The sequence below is a fragment of the Varanus komodoensis genome, unplaced genomic scaffold (genome assembly GCF_004798865.1).
Source record: "Varanus komodoensis strain SLA01 unplaced genomic scaffold, ASM479886v1 scaffold3, whole genome shotgun sequence".
Lineage (NCBI taxonomy): Eukaryota > Metazoa > Chordata > Lepidosauria > Squamata > Varanidae > Varanus > Varanus komodoensis.
Window position 1 is genome coordinate 8888077 of NW_025335761.1, and position 16564 is coordinate 8904640.

The 16564-nt window shown below is 39.7% G+C and overlaps 1 protein-coding gene across 6 annotated transcripts in view; it reads left to right on the plus strand.

Moving 5' to 3' along the window:
* The window catches only part of EXT2 (exostosin glycosyltransferase 2), a 104325-nt gene that overhangs the window by 42032 nt on the left and 45729 nt on the right, over positions 1-16564 (plus strand). For all 6 annotated transcript variants that reach the window (XM_044435602.1, XM_044435601.1, XM_044435603.1 and 3 more), the window contains exon 8: positions 8121-8252. In XM_044435602.1, coding sequence (XP_044291537.1) covers positions 8121-8252 — 132 coding nt within the window. The remainder of the gene's footprint in view (positions 1-8120; positions 8253-16564) is intronic.

Sequence of the window (16564 nt, forward strand, 5' to 3'; positions counted from 1 at the left end):
TTCCATTATGGTCATCAGTCCTGATCTTGTTTACTTATTTAAATTTTTTTTTTTTGCTCAATGTCGTCATTTATCATAATTCAAGACCATGAAAAACAAAAATAACAGTAAAATAATTATCCCATGCATTCCAATGGAATTGTAATAGTACAACATCAACATTTGTTGAAACAGACTAACAGTACACTCCTATGCATGTCTATTATTTAATTGAATTCCTTATTAAAATGTATAAAAGTCCCTTCATGTTGTGAGCAGGCCTTGTCCCTGTTTCTTTTCCCTCTCCAGCAGACTTAGATGAGATTTTGAAAGTACAGTCCATTTATTAGAGCTTAACCAAACAGCATAAATCAAAGTAATGTTCTCTTTGAGATGTGGGAGAAACATCTGCCTGTGTGAAGAGTTGAATCCAAACTGAAACATCCCCTCCTTTCTTTCTTTTCCAAAGTGATTCTGACTCCACCTCAAGGTGGCTTCTGCTGCTTGAGGACTAGACAGCAGAACCGTGGAAACATGTTAATTGGTCCATGTGCTTCACCTCACATCTCCTTATAGGGTCAAGGAACTCCCCCCATACTTTTTCCGTCCCTGTTCTGAAACAACTCTCTCTTTTTCCAAGGCTGGCTAGTTCTCACGCTAGGTAACCTTAAAGCTGAAAAGTCATATGCCCCTCCACCTTCTCAGAATCAGATGAATCTCTCTGAGCAGATGATTGTGTGAGAGCTGCTCCCCTCCATTCACAGCATTATAGGATGGTGTACACAGCATTAAGATAAAAATAGAAATTGTAGAATTGCACATCAAAAAGCAAATTAAAAAATAGGAGTCTTCAATCAGTAAGCCAAACAAAAATAATCAATTAAGTTTAAACATAGCTTACTTATTAAAATATTAAATCATTCCTGTTTAAATGCCTGGGTGTGTACTCAGAAGTTTGGTGTGACTTAACTTCAGGGTACAGGATTGTAGTCTAAAAGCACATTGAAACAAAGAGATCTTGCTTGGTATATAAATTTCTAGAGAGATTAAGCTGTGATATGTCTCAGAAAGTACCTGGTGTTAAAGTCAAGCTGGTGGCATTCAGCCCAATGAGCAGGGTCCAGAGCTGCAGAGAGTTGTAATCCTAACACCTGGAGAGCCTGTTTGAAAAAAAACAAAAACAAATGATGTCTCAAATCCCAGGCAGTACGTTGGATACAGTTCCAGATCTTGAAGGTCCAAAACAGTTGAGAAGGGGTTTCAGAGAGTGTGCTGGGATGGAAATAAGTCAGTCTAAGCTAGAGTAATAAATTGTTTTGCTCATTCAATGCCTGTATTTCCCAATAGGGTTACTAAATAGCCCCAAAGCAAATGTGAGCTTTCTAGGTGATTGAAAATCAGCATTTAAATGAACATCGAACCTAACAGCTAGGGCTGTTATGTTGGACTGCAGTGTACATATTATCTTTGTCATTCTATCCCAATTAAAGAGTGGTTTGCTGCATTCTGCAACAGCTAAAGAGTAGCCCCACATGTAGCTTTTAACCTCCTGCCTGTTCTGAAGAGTATATGCTTGCCCCACAGAGACTATTTAGAGAAAAGGGAAAGTTTTGGAAATAGACACAAAGGGCTGGATCCTACCTTGAATGAGCAGACTTCCATTTATGCAATGGAAATTTCCTTTCCCATCATCCCCCTTTAGCCCCAAATCTGCCCTGAGTCCCCCTACCCTCCACAGCAGATTTTTAGGGCAAGGTTATGAGAGAAACTTGTGTCAGTGAGGGAAAGTACTAGGTTCCTCTTAAACACTACTTCATATTGTGACTGCTTTCAGCATTCACCCAATTTCTGTGAGTACTTCTGGATGATTATAAATTTAAGAAACTAGATTTCTGCTACCCAGAGGCAATTCTGTGAAGTAATCTTGCAAGTGTTGGCATTTGCAATATCCAAAACTCAACCAGAAAAAAAAGAAGATGAATCTTGGGAACTGCTCGACTTTCTTTGTTGTCATTTCCTGGTGTATATTCAAAATTAATCTGAGATTGTCATCATTCAGATGAGGTCAGCGTTGATTTTGATGCAGCAGAATTTGCTCCTTCTCACGTATACATACAATGTACCCTCTAGACATTACATCCTTGTTTGGTATCACTAAGGATCTGTCAAGCAGCAATTTATACCAAAGATAGCTTATTATATAAATCATTCTCTAGTCCTCTTTCTGTCTCTCATATCACATGAGTTAGTAAAATTATGTCTATCACCTGTAGTTTCCTTTAGTGTAGTTTTTCTTAATCGCATACACTGCAGAAAATAAAAATGAAGGTTGTCAAGTTCTTTTTGTAATGTGCTAGCTAATTCCCCAGTTTCCAGCTTGAAGCTATCATACAAGATGTTCGGTTATTCTGCATATGGAGGATTATTGCCTACAAACTGTAAAAATGTACAATTCATTTGCTTGTTTAATGGTAAAGCCAGTCATAACCAGAGTGTAAATAGATTAAATCTTGGTGGTTGTTTTCACTGTTTATCAGGGTGGACAGAGCACCTTGCTGCCTATTTCGGGTTCAGCCCTTGATAGTTCATTTTTATAGCTGTAAGTAATCTAGTTTATATAACTGCCTTTGGCATGTAGGAGTTGCTAATGTGTTAACAGTTTTTCTGTTAATCTCCTACACAAGCTAAACTGGGGACTTTGTTTACTGAGATGGACATATTAACTGATTTAATTAACTTACTATAAACCTGTTTCAAGTATGGACTTGTTCCTCTTTGCAAGCATGAAATACAACCATGTTTAATAGACGTGGGTCATTCTCTGTCTTCTTCAGTTCCTCACTTGTAACCTTCTGCAGAAGCTTTCATTATGCAGGCATAACTTTCTTCACTGAAGAAGAATTTGAATCCTGCTTAAAACAGACTCCAGAGGCAGAGAGTAACTGCTTAATTTTATGTCATCCAGAAATGTAACTCCAGGGGTATAGTGTTCTCCAATTGTGTTCCATTCTTTTATTTCAGCATGATTTTATTTATTGTGCTAATCTTTTTTCATAGTTGTGAAATTAAACTGATAAGCATGACCAGCTGTGTATGTTATGCCTTTCTATATTACTGGCTTAGCAAGTCTTATGCCCAGCCAAAGCACTAGGAAAAAAATAAGCTTGCTTTGCTGATTGCCCTGCACAAACATATGTATATACTTCTCTCTGCTCATACTGGGCCTGAGGGAGATCTTTAAATTTAAGTGCCTTCTGGACACTTAAAAAAGTTGGAGATCTCTGCAGAAACAATTGAACTTGGACAATAACTTCTGTAACGCCAGATCACTTGAGGTATGATTACTGGCAAGCATGTTTCCTTTGAAGTTGTAGAGTTTTCAGAATTGATACAGTTCCAAGTCTTTACAAATTCTGTTTCTTGTAGTTCTGTGTTAGAAGCAAGCAACACAATACTATTTTTAAATCTCCACCGCTTATCCTGAATGGCAGTTGGCAGTGGATGAAAATGTAATGATAGCAAACAAACCTATCATCAACTAACATGTTGAGGCTTTGAATTCTGTAGTTGGATTTAGGTGCCCACATTTTATGGTGTCCATTGTCTAGCTGAAAATTAGTTTAGGAACTTGTACAACATCCTTAACGTTTTCATATTGTTTCCTAAGGGCTAAAATAGGAATTGCTTTTTCTACAGACTTCTTATATGGGGAAACAGCAAGCTATCCTGTTATCATGTACAGTCCTATTGGCTCTCCCACCCTTTACAGTGCAATCTGCACATGTTTCCTCAGAAGCAAACTCCATGGAATGCAACTTAATTGCATTGAGCTGCATTGTGCATCATCTAAACAGGAAGACACATGACCTGAAGGCAGGGAGGATAACCAGACTGAGGGATGTTTTAGTGATGACACGCCATCTAGTGAATCCTTTCTTCAGGGAGGCTGTTGTGATACCAGTGTTGCTGTCTTCTAGACACCAGGGAATCCTCTTTTTAGTTTTTCAGTTCTTGGAAGAGCAATAGATTGGGAAAGAAAAGTAAATGCCTTGCTACAAAGGTGGTATTAACATGAAAGTTTTGGATTCGGGAACCATGGGCTACATTTCCTGGAAGACTGCTGGCATGGGATGGGATGCACCTGTAAAGGACTGGAAGGAATATGTTTGGCCACAGCATGAAGAAGTTTAGCAGAAGGGGAGGGAGAAGTACACCTGGGAATAACAGTAGACAAAGGCTTATACACCGCAATGGAGAGAGCAGCTCTAACAGTGCCCAACAATAGTCTTCAAAAAAATGTAGGAAGAAAGCTAGAGTATAAAGCGCATGGTGTTCGATGTCTATATACTAATGCACAGAGTATGGGAAACAAACATCATGAACTTGAACTTGTAATATACGAGGGTGAATATGACCTGATAGGCATAACTGAAACTTGGTGGGATGACTCCCATGACTGGAATTCAACAATTGAAGGATAACCTGTTAATCTGGATCAACGTAAATGGAGCAAGGAACAAAAGGAACAGAGTGGCAAGAGTCTATTACTGACCACCCAGTCAAGGAGAAGACGAGGATGAGATCAAGTTTATGTAACTGCCCTTGACATATAGAAGTTGCTACTGTGTTAACAGTGTTCCTGTTACTCCCCAGTATCTGTTGGGAGACAAATTCTGCCAAACATGGCCCCTCCAAGAGATTCCTAAAATGTGTTGTTGATAACTTCCTCCAACAGAAAGTGGAGGAAGTAACAAGAGGAACAGCTGTCCTTGACTTGATACTAACTAGCAGGGAAGATCTAGGAGGCAAAGTGGCAGCTAAGGAAACTCTGGGGCAGTGGTTTTCAACCTTTCCATAGCTGGGGATTGGCGAAAACAGGAAAACCAGCTCAAGGGCTGCTGAGGCAGAAACAAAAAGTTGTCTCTCCCCTCCCTGGCCCCTCTGTGCACCCCCCGTGAATGTGATGCCAACCAAGGAAGAGGTGGTGGAGCACAGCCAGCCCCCATGCCAGTCCATGGGATGTAGCACCCCAGAGGGCCAGCAGGAAACCTCTGGTGGAGCGGTGGTTGAAAATCATTGCTCTAGGGGACAGTGTCCATGCCATACTTGAATTCTTGATTCTAAAGGAAGCAAAATCCAAATGTAGCCAAGCAAGTATCCCAGATTTTAAGAAAGCAAATTTTGATAAACTCAGAACAAGAATAAGAAAATATGCATGGCAAGTGACTCCAATGAGAAATGGAGTCAAAGAGAAGTGGAGATTTTTCAAAAAAGGGAATTCTGAAGGCAAAATTGCGAACAATTCCAACAAGTGAAAGAGTAGAAAACAGACAAAGCCTATGTGGATTCACAAAAAGCTTAGAGATGATCTCAAAAAAACAAAAAACAAAAACCACAGACATGTAGGAAGTGAAAGGAAGCCCAGGGTACAAAGGAAGAATATAGGCAGGTAGCATAGAATTGCAGGGATATTGCAGGGATGTCAGAAAGGCTAATGCTAGAAATGAACTTAGGCTAGTGAGGGCTACTAAAAGCAACAAGGAAGTTTTCTTCAGATAGGTCAGAGTAAAAGAGGAACGATATGGGGGTTCAGCTACTCCGGGTGGATGGCACAATGAGAACAGATGACAAAGAAAAGTCTCAGTTCCAAACTTATCTCAGTCTTTTCCCAAAAGAAGATCTATGACCTCCTGAAGGGGAGGTACAAAGTGAAGGTGCAGGATTGCAGTTGAAAATTGACAGGCAAATGGCCAGAGGTCTTCTAGTTGAGCCAAATGAATTCAAATCTCCAGGGCTTGATCAACTCCATCCTAGATAAAGGAGCTAGCAGAAGAACTCGCAGAACCATTGTCTGTTGTATTTGAGAAATCTTGGAGGACAGGGGAAGTAGAAGTACCAGATGACTGGACAGAGCTAATGTGATTCCTGTCTTCAAGGGAGAACAGTACAGTGATTGCTAGAAGTCAATATGGATTCTCAAGAGCAAATGCTGTCAGACTAATCTGATTTCATTTTTTGACTGAGCAATCTCGCTGATGGACTGTAGGAATGCTGTGGATGTGAGCTATCTTGCAAAGCTTTTGACAAAATGGCCCATGATCTTCAGATTAGCAAACTAGCTAAAAGTGGGCTAGATGGAACAACTATTAAGAGAATGCACAGTTGGCTACAGAATCAGACTCAGAATTCTAAGCAATAGCGCCTTACCAACTGGAGCCTGGTAACAAGTGGGATACCACAGGGTTCATTCCTGGGTCCAGAGCTCTTCAATATTTTTATTACTGATTTGGATGAAGATCTGCAGGGAAGAATGATTGAATGGGCAGATGGCACTAAACTGGGTGGGATAGTGAATACCCTGGAAGACAGAAAGAAGTTTGGAATGCTGGGCTGGAAACAGCAGAATGAAATTCAGTAGCAACAAATGCCAAGTTCTGCACCAAGGAAAAAGAACCAAATGCATCACCAGAAGATGGGGAATACTTGGCTCAACATTACTGCAAGTGAGAAGGATCTTGAAATTGTTGTAGGTCACACACTGAATATGAGTCAACAATATGATGTCGCTGTAGAAAGGGTTAATGATAATTTAGGCTGTATTAGTATAAGTAGCACTTCAGAATCCCATGAAATATTAGTTTCCCTCTACTCGGCACTGGATAGGCCGCATGTGGAGTACTGTGTCCAATTCAGGCCACCACAGGTTGAGAAAGATGCATACAAGCTGGAAAGGTCTCAGAGGAGGGCAACAAGGATGATTGAGGGACTGGACATAAAGCCCTGTGAGGAGCCTCAGTCTTATCTTGAGAAGATAAGACTGAGGGCAGATGTGATAGTGTTCTTCAAGTACTGGAAAAACTGTCACAAAAAAGGAAGGACAGGATCTCTTTTTATCATCGCAGAGCACAGGGCACAGAATAATGCCCTTAAATTATAGGAAACCAGATTTCAACTGGATATCAGGAAAATTTCACTGACTGTTAGAGCAGTACGACAACACCAGAGGCATTCAGGATGCATCTGAGAGGGATAGTTTAACAATGGCCCTCTGGCCCCTTTCAGCTCTACTACGCCATGACTTTATGAACAGTTTTAACCCTTTCTGATCATCTGCTTTTATTTGCCCTAGCTTATCATGCAATTCTATTTTTGTGTACATTGTGTCTGGAACAAATTCCAGGAGAGGGTAGCATATGAATAATGTACTTAGTTCTATATAAGAATTTTAAATAAATGGCATACACCTATTTTAAATCAGTTACTAAATACTGCAGAAATTCTAGCCTAGCTTACAGCCAAATGCTTATAGTTGGCTAAGTGGAGGGAGGGTCTGAACACAAAACACATGAGGACTAAACGATTCTATGTGCATAGAATATCATTCTGGAGCATCCATGGAGGCTGAGCCACCTAAGTGTCAGGAGTCAAGACTTTTTTGCTTTTATTACAGCAGCCTTCCCAGTGCTATCACTTTACCTTTGCTATAGGAAATTGCAATGATCTATTTCTGGGGGTGGGGGAAGGAAGACTTGGGATTAGGGACATTGACTAGGAGCCCTGTCTGCTTCTGTGTCTTTGTGTCCAGTATCTAGGGCAGGAGTATGTAATCTTCTGCTCTCAGGTCACTAACCTGGGTCTAATTTCAAAAGCTTTCTGCTAAAACTCCTTTCATACTCAAGGCAGGAATGAACTATCTGCTGCCCAGCATTCTGTTGATTAGGGAGAAGGAAAGAGAGAAGAATGTTTTGGAGACTGAGAAAGGAAAGTGGCAGAAAGAAAGACAGGAAGAAAGTTTGAAAGAAAGGAGAGCACTTCTGGTCTGGCTTCTGGTCTGTCTACTGTTGGTTTATGGACCTCAAGAGATTTTCCCTGGAGGAATGTGGTCCTCAACAGAAAAAAATTTGCTGTTCCTAGTTTAGAACAAACATGAGATTTAGCACACCCTCTTGAACTGTTTTCCAGATTGTTGTCTATTTAAAGCCCTGCTCTTTGTTTTGTTTTTTGTTTTTTTTTAGTGACCATGGCATGTAGGAGAACTTTCAAAATATAAATAGATTATATATCACAACTTTGTGCAAAAGTTTGATGTTTTCTGTCAGGTGTGAATATGATGTGAAAATATTATTCATTTTACTTTGCAGGCAAGGTGGTTCTGGGAAGCTTACTTTCAATCAATGAAAGCTATTGCTTTGACAACCCTCAAGATTATCAATGACAGGATCTACCCATATGCTGCAACATCGTATGAAGAATGGAATGATCCACCAGCAATTGTAAGTGGAATTACATTTCTAATACATGGACCGAGCAATCGTATAGCTCTTAGAATCAGTAGGATGTTGTGGATTCCTACAACAGCTGGAACTACGGGGTGGAAATCAAAGTGTGGCTTCTTCTGTAGACATCTCTCATAGGAAGAACTCCAGCAGCTTCTTTTTGGAAAGTGCAAATAGTGTCTGTCTGTCTGTCTGTCTGTCTGTCTTTTCTTATTTATTTGGGTATTTCCAACCCATCCAATCACTACACGTGTCTGGACTTGTCTGTGGAAGAAGAGAGAGAGAAAAGGGTGTGAAGAGTGTGGAGACTGAATGCAAGAGCCTTTTTACTGTTCCTTCCCATCGGAATGCAAATCTACTACATTGGCTGAAAATTATTAAAACAGAGGATGGAGAGTATGTAAAAGCCTTTGCCTTCCCCACGCTGCACCCTGACTCTTGCTTACAGGGTTTTGGATAGAAATCAGAGTGTGCTGTCTATGGTGTATCACTCCCATAGAATTATGCTCTTAATATGCTAGGCACTTAAAAAGCAAGGCTAGAATTTTCTGGTGTTCTTTTTTATGTTTTATTTTTTAACATGAATGACTGATTTTACTTAGCTTGATACAAAATATAGTCTACATTCCTGAGAGGAAATATTAGTGTGTCATTGTTACACAATTTAGGCATCTATGCTTTACTCTTAAAATTGAGAGTGTTGTTGTACACATGATAAATAAAAGTTTAGACACTTTGGGGCAAACCCCGTCTAGTGATGCAATTGTATCATGAGTTTTTTCCATGTTTGGAAAGTCCATTTTGTCCACACAGTTGTTATGATATGTGCAGCATACTTCTGCCCTGAGAAAACTGATCCAGTTGTTGTCAGAAAAGCTGCCATTTGTTACCTGTTGTGCCATGCTAACCCAGAGCAATTCCCACAGAGTAGCTTGTTTTGACAACAAACTACTCTGACAACCCATAGCTTGTGTAGTCATTGTTGTTCCCACAATGAGTTGTTTCATTGTTTGAACCTGGGTAACTGACCCCACTTTGGGTACTGGGGATGGACTAGTGAATTACTAGCTGAAGTGACAAACTCCCCCTTGTTGGTCTTGCCAAACTTGCTCAGGCCGCCACTGCCAACTACCCTGCACTTGGAAGCATCTAGCATTGGATGGATGTTCTCAGCTGCAGTTGTGAGCTGTGTTGTGATCACCATGAATTTTGTTCATTTTAATATTTGGAGATGGCTAAAGCTGATTTGACAGCTGGCTTTTGCTGTCCCCAGTTTGACAGCCACTAACAGTCTCATTAACGTGCCCAAGTGGTTATCAGAGCTTTAAAAAATTGCATGCAAAATGCTCACAAGTAGGCCTTACTATTACTGCTACTGCTACTACTACTACTACTATCCTTTAGCATCACTTGTACAGCTGCAGTCTTTGCAGCTGTGCCAGTGCAGGAATTTGAAGCCTTAGCTGGGGTGATGTCCTGGAAGCTACCTATTGCAAAAACCAATCCTGGATGTTGCCCCCAAAACCTGACAGCTGCCAAAATGCAAACTGTCAAGAGAAAGCAAACTGTACAAGTAGCTTGTGAAAAGCTAGTGGCTTTTGACTAGGGCATCTTTCTCAACTAAAAAACAAAGCACAGCACTGCTTTGAAAAACTGACATAACACCTGCAGTTTTCTGCTTTCATCCAACACTTCCCTGATTCCCCAGTTAATTGAGAAAGGAAAGATACAGGCTTTCCACATTTTTTGTCATTCCCTTTCCCAACGTTTACTGGTGCAGGTTTTTCTCCCTAAGGTGCCAGAAGTATATGCCCACATTTAAAGCCTAGGAACTAAATAGAGGGTTGGAGCAAATTTTGTGCAACTTAAGTAGCTGCTGTGAAAGTGAACTGTGAAAACTATAAGGCAGAAGGGAGAGCCAGTATCTCTCTTTTCTCAGCTTGCTGGGGACATGGGGAGATACTGAATGGAAGAACAGTGTCAGGTGTCAGTTAAATACTTAGAAGTGGGAAGAGTAGATTACTAAGTGAGAAATAATATCCCTTCAGCTTTTTGGTGCACCTAAATGCAACCCTGTCTAGTCAATTGCCTTGTAAATTGCCTGCTGAACTTCACCCTATTTGACAGCTGAAACTTACAAAGATAATGATAAGGTAAGACTAAACACATTGGACAAGAAGAGGCATGTGATCTTTGCAGACACAAACTCACAGTTTCGAGAACTGTAAAACCACACATCTGTGATAATATCTTTTAGACAGAGAAACTGCCCAATAATCTTACAGTAACCTATGGAGGAGAATGATATTAGCATGTAGCATGAGGAGCGTGAATGGATTAATGGAATTAATTTACCAAAAAATGTAAACATTGCATGAATATACAGCCTCATTCTACATCATTAAAAATGAATCCTTATTTCATGGTGAATAACCTTTGGACTACAGTGTATCTTAAATAAAAAACTATATTTAGATATATTTTTTCCTCAAAAAAGCATTTCATCCGAATTTAAAGGATAATCCAAAATTTTAAAAAATCCAGATTAAATAAAAAAAATCTGATTTAAATTTAAAAATCCAGTTTTTACTTTTTTAAACAATCATTAATTTTTATCTACCCTGAGCACAGAGCAGGTTGTGAAAGGTAAACTTGGGGGGGAGGTTGTCTTTCTTGCTGAGCACCACTGTAGCCACTCCCACAATGCTACTAAAATTACTCTCCTGGGTACAGTGGACTCTGAGCACCAGCTGGTATGAGAAGAAGAGCACATGCTAGAAGAAGCCATGGATTGTGAGAATAGCTCATTCCCAAAAATTTACCTGGCATGAGAAACTGGTCCAGTTTCAGACAACATGACAAAGTATCATGGCTAGCTGCCCAGGATGGGTGTTGTGTTATATGAACCCATACAACTCATTCATTTTCTTTTGCAACAAAAGGAGATTTAAAGGCGTATAGGCAGTCCTCAAGTTATGAATGTCTGAGTTACAAATGACCTGTTCTTATGAATGAACTTCCATAAAGCCTATTGATTTTTTTTAAAATACTGCAAAAAATCATCATTACCATAGAGAGAGAGGAAGCGAAAGGGGAGAGAGGGAGGCTCCAAACAGACCACCCTGCCTCCCCCAGCTGGAGAGGGAAATCTCTCCAGCATTTCCTTGCTGCAAAGATGAGGCATTCGTTTTGGCAGTGAGTGTGAGAGATATTCAGTTTTTTCACTTTCATAGGGTCCCACACTCCTGACCCCCATGAATGAGAAGGGCCAATCATACATAATCCAACTCATGTACAATTAAGACTTAAAGACAAAATTCTGTTTTCTCAGAAATGGAACTTATTCATAACCCAGGGACTGTCTGTACTCACATTTTGTTAGTGAATTTCAAGTTTAAGGAGTTTTCCTAAGCTTGCTTTGAAACACTACAAAACTGCTGCCATTGTTTGTTTGTTTTGAAGTTTGGGGTATGGTTGTCATAAGTTGTAACTTATCATCACTAATTTAATGAGAATCACTGTATGCAGAGCAATAAACATCTTTTGTCAGTAGGCCTCCATTTTCTCTGTGAGTAATTGCAGAGAGTAACCTTGCTGAGAGACAGGAAAAGGACTCCCTCCTAAATGAAACTGCAGATTAGTAGTTCAAAGCATGGTTTATGTGTAGCTTTGGGTAGAGGAAGAGATAATACAACAAATTATCTGAAGAAACATTGTACTCTAGAGGAACTAAGCAGGTATACTTTTGTCAGCCATGTAGATTATTCTTTAACATCCATATGCAAATAGCTCCAAATTCCTCAGTGGAAAAGCATATTGCTCATTAATTAAGTGATGGATGTTAAAAAGTAGCTGAACTTTGATTCAGTCTTGCTTTCCATCTCCTTTTACTGTCATCTAGTATCACACATTCCACCTGGCTGAAGTACCCTTGTGCGATTCGCAGTGTATTCCTCTACCTAACTTCAGATGCAGCATTTCTAATATTCTGTTTCTCCTAGTGTGCAGAATTTGCTTTAATCTTATAAAGTTGACTTTAGGAGTCGTTTTTGTAAATGCCACTGTTTTACTTGCAGAATTGCACTTGAGGAAGTGGGTTTTTAAAAAAGTCAATAGTTCTGTTAGTTTTTGGTGAGTTTGGATGACATGATGATCATGAAAAAGTATAAAAGACAACAGAGGAAGCCCAGATGGTTCCACACAAAGTTAATGGATGAAAACAAAATCCTGAAAGGAAAAAAGAACATGTATAGCAAGTGGAAGCAGGGCCAGGCCACAAAGGAAGAATATAAACAAATAGGAAAGAATTACAGGGACAACATCAGGAAGGCTAAAGCAGGAAATGAACTGAGACTAGCAAGGGATGCTAAGAACAACAAGAAAGCCTTGTTCAGATACATTCAAAACAAAAGATACATGAAAGAGAAGGGCGTCCAACTACTTAAAGTGAATGGCAGAGTGATATTAGACAAAAAGAAAGGCATAGGTGCTCAATTTTTACTTTGCTTCAGTCTTTTCCCACAAGAATATCTACAATCCAGGGGAAGTACAAGCTGAAAGTGAGAGATGGTAGACCAAAATTGACAAACAAATGGTCAAGGAATAAACATGGAGTAGATGGAATAAACATGATCAAATCTTCTATTAGAGTCATAAAAGAGCTAATGGAGGAACTATCAGAACCACTGGTTATTATCTTCGATAAATCTTGGAAAACAGGAGAAGTGCCAAACAACTGGAGAAGGGCTAACATTGTCCCTATCTTCAAAAAAAGGGTAAAAAAGATGAACCTGGGAACTACAGACTGGTTAGTTTGGCATCAATCCCAGGAAAAATTCTGGAGAAAATTAATTAAACATCTTTCTGCAAGCATCTTGAAGAAAATGCAGGGATTAATAGAAGCCAACATGGACTGGGCTGAAAGCAACAGAAAGAGATTCAATAGGGACAAGTGTCAAGTCCTGCACCTAGGAAAAAGAAACCAATTGCGTCAGTACAAGATGGGGAATACGTGGCTCAATAGAACTGAAAAAGAAAAAGATCTCAGAGTACTTGTGGGCAACAGGCTAAATATGAACCAACAAAAAGGCCAAATGTTATTTTGGGATGCATTACTAGAAGTATTACTTCCAAATCATGAGAAGTAGTAGTTGCAACAACCCAGATTCAGGCTAGATATCAGGAAAGGTTTCCTCCCTGTTAGAGCAGTATGACAGTGGAACCAGTTGCCTAGAGATGTTGTGGGCTCTCCCACAGGAGAGGCATTCAAAAAGAAACTGGACAGCCATCTGAGTGGGATGGTATAAATTGGTGTCCTGCAATGGCAGGGGGTAGGACCTCATGAAGCCGCCCTCATAGCCCCTTTCAACTCTACTATTCTACAATTTTATGATGAATATTCATACAGTATTATTAAACTGACCTCTTGTGTCTGAGAAAAGTATTTGAATTAACACTAAAGCAACTTAACTGTTGCTATGAAATATTTAACCTGTCAGACATACTGTTTGGGAAGGTTTATTTTTGCAGTAATTCAGTTAAGGAAGTGAGGATTAGGCTAGAATTGAGCTCCTCTTGAGCCTAGCCAAGATAATATGTGTGAACTCTTGGGAATGCTAGTGGCTTCTTTGCACAATGTGTGCAAAACCTGCATGTCACGTGTACTGAAGCAGAACTTTCCTTACATGCAGATGGAGTGTTATGCAAGCTGGTCTGACAGACTTGCTTCCTACCAAATACCCACAGGAATATTCGGCAGAGAGAAAGCAGGCTGGAGTATGGAGCTCCAAGCTGAGAAAATCTTACAGATTCCCACCCCAAACAGGATTCTTCACACGTTGCTAGCTTCAACTGAGTATTCAGAGCTTTTCTTGAACATCTTTTCCAAGATGTTTCCTAGTAAAAAGTGATAATATACATTGTACCAGAAGGAGGACAAGATAGCTTTTGAAGACCACACACTGTATAGCCTCATGATTTTTGGCACAGTTGTGGCCTAAAGACATTGATTTTGAACTGTTGGATTCCAGAACATTTGACATATTGGCATATCAGTGAAAAAAATTAAAACTGGCAACAACAGCAACTGAAAGTGTTGGATTTTAGAACAAGCATCATACCTAGATTGGATTCATAAAAATATCATCTGCTACTTCAATTACAGTATGGACTGACTGAAGAACATTGATTCTGCTTTCCATTCATCTGTGTAAAACCAAATTTGGAAAGGTTTGCATGGATCTAATCTATGTTTAACCATTTTAAGCTGCATAAGTTTGTGCATACTCAGGTGAGAATAACACCATTGTATTTAGTAGACATGATTAGACTTGTACGGGGCTGTGATATCAGTTGATCTTTTAAAAAGGTTACATATTAGTGCTCAGATCAAAGTCACATCCTGATAATCTTAGAATTAAGCATATGTGGCAGAAGAGCCATCTGGTAAGATTTGGCTCTTCTAGCAAGAGGAAGGGAATCATGGTAATATTCACAGCCATCTGAGTGGGTTGGTGTAAATTGGTGTTCTGCACCAGCAGGGGGTTGGACCCAATGGCCTTCATGACCCCTTTCAACTTTACTATTCTATGATTCTATGAAGGTATGTATACTATTTTTGAATTAATCTGACCCTTAAGAAATAGAATAAATTAAAAGTTTTCTAGCTTTTACACTTTAACCAGTTCTAAATGTACATCATGATAAAATGCCTCACTCAATCATTCAGTGGAAATCCATCATGCATAATAGAAGACAACAAACTAAATTTAAAAAATCTCATTGGGTGATTCATAATAGAAACCATACTGAGGTTACAAATGTTACTTAAATAGCTCAGTGAAAATTCTCATACCTTCAACAAAAGGTATAATTTCTATAGTCAAGAAAGTTAGAAAGAACATTTAATTCAGCATATTGTTCAGTGCTGCTGCTTCCTCAGTATTCCTTTTTTTTTTTTTTTAATGACAGTAGGCTGTTCTGGTTCAAGTTGAGTATGGTTTTGCTAGCAATAAAATACAACGTCTGCTGAACAGAAAATGAGGAAGGGGAAGAGAAGAGCACTGTTCTTGTTTGTCAGAGTAGGAAGACTATTTTATGGTTATAGTTTTGCAATCCAACAATGAACGAGTAATCTTCAGGCTCATAGTGCACAAATTAGCATATAGTCCAGAGAATAAGGTACTCCTGATGTATAACAGCATGAAGTCAAATGCAAGCATGGAAACCATGCCCCTTCTTTCCTGGACAACCCTGGTTATTAATATTCCCTATTGCCAACTTTCTATGATACATCTGTTATAGTATGGTTTTATTTTTTGTATAGCTCTCTTTCTGACGCTCTGCAGCCTGTTGCTTTTCTTTTAAATCTGTCTGATATCCTACTCCTTAAATAGACGTACAATTAGGCCTTGTTCTGAATGGGGTTGCACTCCCTCTGAGGGACAGGGTTCGCAGCTTAGGAGTGCTCCTTGACCCTGAGCTGTCTCTAGAAGCTCAGGTGATGGCGGTGGCGAGGAGCGCCTTCCTTCAGCTTCGGCTGATACATCAGCTGCGTCCCTTCCTGGAGAACGACTGCCTGGCGACAGTGACACACGCGCTGGTAACTTCCCGATTAGATTTCTGTAACGCGCTCTGTGTGGGCTACCCTTGAAGACGGTCCGGATACTTCAATTGGTGCAGAATAGAGCTGCCAGGTTGCTGACGGGGACTGGGAGTTGTTTTCATATAACCCCAGTTCTCCATCAGCTCCACTGGCTCCCAATTGAAGTCCGGGCCCAATTCAAGGTGTTGGTTATGACCTATAAAGCCCTAAATGGCTTGGGACCTGGATATCTAAAGGAACGCTTGCATCCATATATGCCCTCCCGCCCCTTGAGATCAGCAACGGATGCCCTTCTCCGGGAACCCTCTCTGAATGATATTAGGAGGATGAGTACCCGGAGGAGGGCTTTCTCTGCGGTGGCGCCCCATCTATGGAATGCACTCCCTAGCGAGGTCCACCTGGCGCCGTCATTATTTGTTTTTCAGTGCCAGGCTAAGACCTTTTTATTTAAAACTTATTTTAATTGTTAAATTATTTGAATTAATTAGAATTTTAAAATTTTTAGCCAAGAATGCACCGGGAGTTTTTAAACATTTTTCTAATTGTTATATTGTCATTATTTATGTATTTATGTATTCTTTGTGAGCCGCCCCGAGGCTTTGTTGCGATGGGGGCGGCATAGAAATGTTTTAAATAATAATAATAATAATAATAATAATAATAATAATAATAATAATAATAATATTGCTTTGACCTGTTTGTTAAA